The 10,586-nt window shown below is 40.4% G+C and overlaps 1 protein-coding gene across 8 annotated transcripts in view; it reads right to left on the bottom strand.

The window, feature by feature from the left end:
* Window positions 1-5,667: 5,667 nt before the first annotated feature.
* TBC1D5 (TBC1 domain family member 5) overlaps window positions 5,668-10,586 on the bottom strand; it is a 452,638-nt gene continuing 447,719 nt past the window's right edge. For all 8 annotated transcript variants that reach the window (XM_054991058.1, XM_054991057.1, XM_054991065.1 and 5 more), the window contains one exon: window positions 5,668-9,620. In XM_054991058.1, coding sequence (XP_054847033.1) covers window positions 9,324-9,620 — 297 coding nt within the window. In that variant the 3' untranslated portion in view covers window positions 5,668-9,323. The remainder of the gene's footprint in view (window positions 9,621-10,586) is intronic.

Below are 10,586 nucleotides of genomic sequence, written 5' to 3'. Positions count from 1 at the left end.
ACCACAGTTTGTCAAGAGGCTTATCTACACTGATCTTGAAATCATAGCTTTTTACTTTTACTTTTTAAATTTTATTTTAAAAAGAATAAAATAAAACAAATCCCATACACAACAGAAATAAAAAATATTACAATAAGCATCCATAAAGGGTTTCCAAATATCTAAAAATGTCAATCTGCAGTTGTTGATTATACACCGTATGTACAAATATAGATAAAGTTTTAAGGTCCTCCATTCACTGAATTAAGCACTTGTCTCTTCAAGGTTGCAATATAAAACTTTTAGCTACAATAAGAACATACTACTAAGTATACAAACTACTGAGAACATAGCAGTCTGTATACTTTTAAATAAAATGCAAAATACAAAATTATAATAACACTGAAAACACACGCTAAAATTGCAACCAATTTTTTCCAACCAATTCTTAAGCAGTTTGATAAGACAATCTCTGAATGGAAAGAACATGGGTGCCATTATTCATGTACATCAAACAAAGCTAAATTTTGCCTCTGGGGTGAAAGAGGGCAAGAAACTACACTGTGACAATTTTCCAACAGCAGCACTTGCTGTGCAACTGTTAGCTGTTCATCAGGATCATTACTTCTCAACATCTTTCTGGTTCAGCTCTTGTGGGCTTTCCTATTCTGCTACATCAGAAACAAACCTTTGTCTGCAGGGAGACTAGGTGCTCTTCTGCTTGCTGAACTGTCTGGCAGACTAAAGTGTCTCTCTACACGGACACCTCAGTGCATGTTTGTCAAGTGTAGGGAGATGCAACGTTACCCGGGAAGGGTAGTTTAAAAAGGCAGAGCTGGTGGAGATTGCTCCTCAGGGGGTTTGTTAATTTCATCTTTGCCTCCCCAAAGGCTCTGTCAATTTCACCTCTCCAGTCTAAAACTGTGTGGGATTGTAACTAGAGGGCAGTGAGGAATGGAAATGGGCTGGAGCTGCCTTCCAGAGCTGTGCTTGGACCTGGAGAGCTACTGCCTGTCAAAGTATACAATACAGACCTTGACAGACCAATGGACCCACTCTGTATAAGGCAGCTTTGTGTGTATAAACACAATCCAGGCCAGTTGTGATGGTCTGAAGATCTGAACACCTTTCTTACCTTTACTCCATGTTCACTTATAATGTTTCTTTTTATCAAGCCTAGTTTTGGATCCCTCCCCTATACCATTCTCTCTCAGGAGGCATCCTATTAGACTATAGGGCAGAGAGATCTTCTGATTAGTTGAAATCTTGCTTATAAACAAGACTTAGCTTATCAACTGAGCTGATGAAGATGATGAGATCCGTAACAGAGCCTAACACTGGCTGTTTTCGCATGTTCTTAGAGGTACTGTGGCGGCTTTCCCCCCAAGCTTGCACACATTATTGTTTGCCAACTGTGTACATGTAGTTTGTTTACCGTGTCTTCAGCGTATTTACTGGGACCACATTTGCTCCAATGTTTTCTTTTCTTGTGGGTTTATGGTGCAGGTTTTTTTCCCCTTCCTTTTCTTGCATATGATCACTTAAAGCGCTTCTGAAGAAACCTCCTACTCATCTCAGAGCAGAACCACAAGTGACAAAAGGCACAGATTAGACACTTGTCAGCTTCCCTCAAGTTTTGATGGGAAATGTAGGCATCCTGGTCTCGCAGCTTTGCTCTCTGACTGCTGTCCAATGGACTTTTCAACTGTCACTTGTCCAACATTCCGCCAAGCTGCCTACATTTCCCGCCAAAACTTGAGGGAAGCAGACAAGTGTCCAATCTGTGCCTTTTGTCACTTGTGGTTCTGCTCTCAGTCTCCACCCAGTACTTCCACTGAAGCTTGTTTCCTTCCTTCTTCACATTCCTGTTCACCTGCGGGAGCCTGCTTGCAACAGTAGCTGCATGCAATAGTGCATGTGCAAAGTAAAAAAAAAATTAAAAGGGGGACAGGCGCTTTTAGGCTATGATGAAAGTGCCCAATCCCCCCTCCAAAACCACCTTTTTTGGTATTCTTTGGAGGTTCTCCTGTGACGTCACAAGCAAAAGTAAGCGCTTGTCCTTGATGGAACTAGTCTCTCCCTGGGTGAGCACCTTTATGTTGTGGTCTAATGACAGGAGGAGGAGAAGCTTCCTTAGATTATGTAGTTATTTCAGTCATAGAATTATAGAGTTGAAAGGGGTCTTATAGACAATCTAGTCCAATGCATGAACAGCCTAGAGCATCCCTGACAAGTTTTCGTCCAGCTGCTGCTTCAAGACTGCCAATGAGGGGGAATTCACCACATCCCTAGCTAGCCTATCCCACTGAATTACTCTTAAAGTGAAGAAGTTTTTCCTAATGCCCAGCCAGTACCTTCCTTCCTGTAGTTTAAATCTCTTATGTTGAGTCCTACTCTCTGTTGTCATCAGGAACAACTCCTTTTCCTCCTCTAAGTGACAGCCTTTTAAATACTTAAAGAAAGCAGTTTATAATAATTTTAAAATACTTATAAAATACTTTTAGCTCACTTTTCTGCCACAAACCATGACCCAACATAGCTTATATTAAAAGTCATATACAAGAGACAGCCCTAAAACAGCCCTAAAAAGTCCTTAACGTAACAAGTCTAAGGTAGGACAGGTCACAGTCCTTTTTTTCAAGGCAGAGGTTTGTTCAGTGCCTCAAACACAAGAGAAGATGTAGAGGAACAACTGGCCTTCCTCATTCCCAGTTGGAACTCTTTGTCCCTTAGCAGGGACCTTGAAAATCCACTGAACCAGGGCTTTTTTTCAGCTGGAACGTGGTGGAATGGAGTTCCGGCACCTCTTGAAAATGGTCACATGGCCGGTGGCCCCGCCCCCTGATCTCCAGACAGAGGGGAGTTTAGATTGCGCTGAGGGCAATTCCCCTCTGTCTGGAGATCAAGGGGCGGGGCCACCGGCCATATGACCATTTTCACCACGGGTGATTTAAACTTTAAAAAACTCCCCCCTTGTTCCAGCTGACCCAAAATGACAGTTCTACCACCTCTTTTCCCAGAAAAAAGCCCTGCACTGAACCATAAAGAAACCAGTTGCTAGCAACTAACATTAAGTTAGCAGTTCTACAAGTCATACTTTTGATTTGGGAAACGTAAGCAGTGGAGAGAATCTGCTGCTTGTCTACTATCATTCTGACATCAACTGCCTTATCTATGGAGCACTGCTGATCTGGCAAAACATGTGGCTGTTTACTTCAGTTGCTGCCTAAGGAGGTTGAAGCAGGTAGTCCTGTACTTTTCCATCAGGATCCAAGGTCAGTGCGACCATCTATCTTAACATATTGTATTTTTATTTATTAATTCATGTCATTTATAGTCCACCTTTCTCACTGAGACTCAAGGCAGATTACACCGCATGATTAGTACAATCCATATCAAGTACATTTCCATACACTAGAAATCTATTGCACACAACAGGCAATGAAATATACAGAAGTGCTAAACTGCTGCCTTTGGGTAACTGCTACACACATATCAAAGGGCTGAACAACGCATAGGGTTGCCAATCTCCAGCTGAGGCCTAGAGATCTCCTGGAATTAATCTCCAGAGTACACAAATCAAATTCCCTGGAGAAAATGGCAGCTTTGTAGGGTGGACTCTATGGCATTACACCCTGTTGAAGTCCCTCCCATTCCCCAAGCTCCACTTCCCAGTCTCCAGGAATTTCCCAACCCAGATTTGGCAACCCTAAATTAACACATCATGTCCAAGATCCATGACTGGATCTCAAATCCTGGTATGGGGGAGGAGTAAGATGGACTGCCAGTCCCTTCGGAGCTATAGTGGAAGGGCGACTTTCCCCCCATTAGTTTTGCAATATAGTTTTCTCAATGAAAACTATTCCTATGGGAGGGAACTGGAAGAAATAGATGATGTATTTCCTGGCATAATGTGTGGCTTAGTCTAATTTTAACTTGCAGCTACTATGAAAGAGCCAACAGCCTAACGATTACCTTCCACAGAAGAGCACATAGCAGGAGGCAGGATGATTATTATCCTGCACTGAGGCAGGTTGGGCTTACCAAATTACACCTTTCATGTTTAATCACTGCCATAGGTATACTCTTGAGACTCTTGCGTGGAACAAGGAAAGCAAAAATAGTGTTAAAAACTTGGCATTTAAAAGCCAGAAAACTGATCATGTTGGCTATGCCAACATTTAAGCAGAACCCGTTGTATTTAAGGGGGGAATGGGAATATGAAAAAATAGCTCATACTAGATTGTATGGGGCAGATACTCTGAGACAAACAAAAATGGCCAAAGACAGATAAATTCCCGTTTCCTCCATTTCTTTTTCTCTACAGCAAGTTCCAGGATACCAAAATCAATTTAACTTGCACCATTTGGGCCAAAGGCCTGTGATCACCGCCCCCGCCCCACCATAAGTTCCAATATTTGGGATATTCTCCCAGTCACACCAAACTAAATGTAAAATAGAGGAAAGTGTCAGTACTAGGATAACCTTGCCACCTTTGGGGAACCAGTTTTTTAAATCCATAACTAAAGATACAATGGAGATGGGACCGTCAGGACACAGTAATATTTTAATTATTACTATTATTATTACCATTATAATTATTATAATTACTTCCATTTGTGAAGGGAAACCACAATTCTCTTGATCCATTACTTACACCAGAGTTTATGTTGCAGACCATAAAAAATTCATTCTTCAGTCCAACCATTGAGTCCTTTGGATTGCTAGATGGATTCTACCAGTTCTGTTAATCTTTCCCTTCCCTCCTCTCCAGGCTCATTTTCTCTCTCTGTTTTTTTCTTCACACACACAGTATTGTCCACTGAAGATCCCCTCTCCCTCTTTTTTTTTTCAAAAACAAGCAAACAAACCAGCCCTGCGCCTCCTTAAAAGCCTGCTCAGGATTCACTGAACTTGACAGCCTGAGCAGCTTCATACTACCTGGCAGTGAGGAGTATTGCCCCACTGGGAAATCCTGAAGCTCTGCTGTCCCCTGAAGTTTATGCCCCTGAGTCTGCAGGCTCCTCCTCCTTTGCCCTGACGGCCTCAGAGAGGGGCCTGGATGAAAAGCCAACTAGAGAGAAAGAAGCCATGGGATTAGAAAAGAAGACGAAAACCAGAATTAATTCATCTGAATCTTTGAGTAATTTAATAGAATTAAGTTTTTTAATGTATTTTTCTCCCCCCCATTTTTTCTTGGAAGGACCCAAACCCCATTTGCCCCTGTGGAGGAGCCTCCTCTGGTAAATTTAACTTTAGCATATTAATTCAAGAACTCTATTAGAATCATTAGGGCCTGCCTAATGATTTAACTGAGGTAATTGATGGCTCACTGTGCTTCCTTTTTGGAAATCATATTATTTGTGTAGAAAACCTTTGTTACTTTTTTTCTTCAAGTGTGTCTTTATTTTCTATTGTGCATAAGCCATAAGCAGATTTTTCTTCTTCTTTGCTGTCCTTAACATTTGTTCCTCTTTAAGACAATACCTTACAGGATCCATGTTCTGAGATGTGTGAGGTAGATGGGGTTGTCCTTCACTTCTTGGATGTTTGAACTTCATATAACTCCTTTCTTCTCATAGCTTGAAGGGCCTGCCTGGATTTAAATTTATTTTCCTACCTATTTTGCAAGCTAAGCTTATATTTAGGATAATTCTTTTTGTAAAGAAAAAACACAACGGACAAATCTAAGAGTTTGCACGTTAGTTCTTTCTTTAATAAAGTAGGCTGGACATTCTTCTAGAGGAAAGATACACATTTCCAGAGCTAAATGAGCACACAGTCAATACATGGTCAGCAGCATTCTGCAGTAACGTAATTGACATGACATTACATTACATGCATAACACTTGAGACAGTCATATATGGTATAGATGCAAAAAAAAAAATCCAATGTGCCTCTAATAGGTTTTAGAGTCCCATACATTAGCACTAATCAGCAATTTATACCGTGTATTATTTTCCCAGATTACCATTATCCATGGACAATATGAGGTTACCTTTAGAAGAAAGAATAAACTTGAAACTTAAAGTAGAAACCGCCCTCTTAGTATAAACCTAATGCAAAGCATGATGAGTTGTTGTTGTTGTTGTTGTTGTTGTTGTTGTTGTTATGTATACAAAAGCCAAACACTTCCAGTACTATCACACAGCAGACTCCAGTCTATAATTGAAATATTAAGATAGATTGGGACATGACATTACCAAAGTAGACTGCTCTAATAGACTCACCAAGGTTTCCTTTGTTTCCATCAGTTTTAATCATCATTATTTTCTGAAACCATAGATAATTACAGGCATGGAGGAAGTAAATATATGCTATTTTTTAGCAAATCTTGAAAAAAAATCCCCTAAAGATAAAAAAAATTCAACTGTATTTCAAACATACTCTATTAATGAATGGCACTGATAGTGTTCTGACAACAAAAATATGATCCCTGCAATCAGTAGTCGGCAAAAAAAGAGAAATCAAACATAAAAAATTAACAAAACATATTCAGTAATCTTTCCCCACGTGCTGAAATACAGTCTGTTTCTTGCACTTTTAGATAGCAATCTGCTCCTGATGGCATTTGTTCCTAAGCCACAGTAGCAATAAATCTAGGGGGAAAGGAGTAAGTTTAGTAACAGTGTAAAGATTAAAATTAATCACTAGTCATGTAATCCTCTGTTATCATCCTTAAAGAGTCAATGAAATTAAACAGACCTGCCACCAGGCAGAATCCTGAGGTGGTTTTGTGAAAGCCCAAATGAGAGGGAGTGCTAGGTTTAAGTTTAAGCTGGCACAGAAATCTCGCATTACCATAGTATGTTTTAATTCTTGCATCCAAGGCTCTAGCATGTCCATTATTCTATATATAATATAAATTGTGCACACGGTTTAGCTCTGTGCACATCACCTCAGTGTTACTTTCCACTTTTACAATGCACAGGGAAATCTTCCAGTGAAGAATAACTCAGTTATGTCTGAGTATCTCAACTTGAACCCGTCATCATGTAAAAGCAATTATATGCTAATTTTGGTCTTTTGCCCAGGTCATTAATGGATTCAAAACTAACGAAAGAGAACCGTGGCATTTCAGCCCCAATTGAATTCTGAGAAAACCATTCAGTTCTGGGACAGCCAGCTCACCAAACACGTTGTTTCATTTTCTTCGGGGCAAAGAGCTATTATGGATTTTACATTGTTTATTCCTCCCTCACCCTTCACACCTGACCCATACCAAAACCCCACTTGGTCTGCAGCAGTCAGTACTGTGCAGGAAGAAACTGGAATAATATTCTCGGGAGAGCTGTTTGTAACAACGTTCTTCATTGATGTGGGGTCAGGCTGCAATTTGGTTTAGCATGACTCACGCTACAGATGGATGGGCAGAAGTATCCTTAATGTGAGTTACAATTACTATTAATCATCATTAACATCTTCAAGGCCTATCACTTACCCTCCAATTACAGTTACATGGTTACATAGTTATTCTGTGTGTGCTTAGTAAAACAACATCAACACACCCACCCACAGAGCACAAGCACAGCTTGCTACTTGTACCTTTCTCAGGCCTCTTTCCAGAAAACAGTGGCCACCCCAAATAGGCTGCATCTACACTAACATTTTTTTTTGTTCCCACCAAGGGTCTTGAAGTCTTATTTTACGTTACACTTTTTGTTGGCAAGAGACTTTCCTTTCCAAGTGCAGCAGAAAAACAAATTAGGTCTTTTTAGAGCCTGACATAATTGAGCTGCTGCTGACCTCTTCTCTTGACCAGACCTGGATAAATCTTCTCATGGTATATTTGCATACAATAATGAATAGCTAGACAAATGCAGTTTGTTATATGGGCCCACTTTCCCCTTGTAGTTCTTCTGTGTCCAGCCTGCAAGCCAAATAGCTTCACATTTAAGGAGCTTGGGACCAATGCCATGATAAGGTAAAAGCTCTGCAACAGGGAAAAGACTTGGGCCTATTACTCTGCTTCTTACCAGCCCCAAATTCTTTCTTTGCGGTCAGTGCAATCAACCAGTACAGTCTAAGGCAATGCTTGCTACACAGTTTAGCACTGTTGGCTCTGAAGAGAGAGCCTAACACAAAGGGAGAGTTTGTCTTGGTAAAGTCCAGAATTGCTGCTCTTCAATGAAGTTACCATCTGGTTATTCTCATAAATGTCGAGGTGGAATTCAGAGCAAGGACTACTTTGAAAAGAGATTCTAGGAGCTAGGCGGGTACGTTAGCAGCACCCTGTTAAAGGTTATTCACTGTGAATTAGTGCTGGGCACTAAAATATTAAATTACCTTGGATTTTGCTTCTTATCAGGATAAGATGCTTTCTGAAATATTTAAGCATGCTACAATACTGAGAGAGAAACTGGTTCTTCAGTGGAACAGGACATCATTGAGATCAAAAGTACTAGGAATTGTAAACGCCCTTTGTGGGGATACTGTGGAGATGCAAACATTCAAAATCCAAAAGCACAACAGGGAACTCTTTCAGCAAGGTCAAGGAATAATAATACAGCATTATAAACTTTAGTTCCTGAGACTGAGAGAATTCTGGTGGTCCAGCTGTCCAGCTGTGGTGAAAAAGCTGTCCTAATACATTCTGGACAAACTACACAATTAAATTTGCTAAGCTTAAAAATATTGGGGGCCAAGTTTGTATTGCTAGCTCCTTAAGTATTTCAAGGAGAGTCTGATGTGCACTTAATTTGTATTACCTTACAAGGTTGCTTTCAGTTTGCCTGATATTAATATTGATCTGTTTTTTCTGCCATGTGTAAATTCAGTGTATCTTCGGGAAAATGTTTGGGAGGTCAGCCTTTGCCTCAGAACCTATCTTACAGTCAGAGTATTTCTCTGAAACCTTTAAAAATGTATTTCTCCTTCTTTCTAGCTGACATATTTTAGAAGGAGTATCTTATGCTCTCCTGAGACCAAATAATCTAGTAGTATCTGCTTTCTTCGTATTCTGGCAAGGTGCTCGCTCACCTGTCAACCCATCAGATCACGTATTGTGTGCTACTCTGTGATGAGGGATTACAAGTTACTACTTCAGTATTCCAGGATGCTGCTAACAAAGTAAACTTACAAGTACCTGTAGCCATACAGTAGATCTTGATATTAACATGTGCATGTTTTAAAGGCAGTCATGATGACAACCTGCTTTAAAAAAATGTCTCGTAAAATATTGAAATGGATAGCCTTTCCCACATCTGTGCTTTGACTGAATATTTTGGCTTTAGGAATCTGGAGTCATCCCAGATTCAGAGTCCCCAGATTCTGTGGAACCATCAGCAGATGTGCTGGGAAGTCACTCATAACCAGCCTCAGAGGCTTTTCCTAAACAGCTTGCTTAAATTTCCAGGGGGCTCACTATGGTAAAGTCAGAATCCTTGCTGTTGTTGCTGCTGTCATCATCAGGGCTGGAACTGAGGTTACTAGAAGAGGCAGACATGGAACCCATCAGTGGGTCTGAAAAGGCTAAAGAAGAGCGACAAAGAGCCTCACTCTTTGTGGTAGCTTCCTTGCATGGTGGCACAGTTTGCACATGCTCAAGAGCACCGCTAACATTTCCTTCCTCTTCTTTGGAAACCAGGATATAGTCATCACCGTGCTTGTTGTCAGAGCTTCCACTTGTGCCAAAAACATCCTATGAAACAAAAACATGTTTTAGAGAAAGTCATTGGCTCAAAATGGACACAATGATTGATCTGCAATTGGAACAACCAACTTAAAAAAATACAATACAGGCATGCATGGCTGCTAACCAAAGTCGTGTCCTACAGAGAAGGGGAAAGTGGTTTAACCCTTCTACTCCTGCAACTTTACCTCTTGAGAATTCCTCTCTGCCTTCCTATGAGCCTTAGAAGAAAAAAAGACTAACATCTGTCTTGTTTTCTTTCAAGGTTAATAGGTGCAAGTAGTCGGGAGGGATTTCTGACAGGTGAAACATGCAGAGGTAGGAAAGTTAAAAACCTTGCCTCCTTCCTACATGGCCTTGATCCAAACTGGGTCTGAAACATTTGTTTAATAAAACACCGAGAGGCACAATACTTCCCTCTTTTGTAGCTTGATCCTCTTAATATCACTTATTATGCCATGTCTATTTCATCTACCATCATAGCTGGCACATACCTTTACTGGAGTGCTTGCCACTGACTGCAATCAATGTCACATGAAGGTATGTGCCTGTAAAGGTATGCATAAACAGCATCCCTCTTCAGCAGTTCTATAAAGAAGGGCTCTCTTGTAAATCACAAAGGATCATAGGGGTTATATTAGTTAAAGGTGTCTACAATATATACAGAACTTACAGTGCAATCCCAAACAAAGTTGCATCCTTTTAAGCCCACTGATCTTAATGGATTCAGAAAGGTGTAACTCTACTTAGGACTGCACTGTTAAGAATACTTGTAATATTCCCCCTTCACCTCTAATCTGTGACGTTTGAGAACTGAATACTTGCATGTTTTTGTTACATATGATAGTGTGCCCTCCCCCAGCCCACGTGAATATTTTTTCTACGTAGAAATATGTCACGTGTGAAAGCGTTAATTGGGTTTAATGCTAACTATAGTACTGCTGATAATATAATTTAAAACAACCTGAGTTTCTG

Source organism: Eublepharis macularius, chromosome 11 (assembly GCF_028583425.1).
Source record: "Eublepharis macularius isolate TG4126 chromosome 11, MPM_Emac_v1.0, whole genome shotgun sequence".
Taxonomy (NCBI): domain Eukaryota; kingdom Metazoa; phylum Chordata; class Lepidosauria; order Squamata; family Eublepharidae; genus Eublepharis; species Eublepharis macularius.
This window is presented reverse-complemented; position numbering and strand designations above follow the sequence as displayed.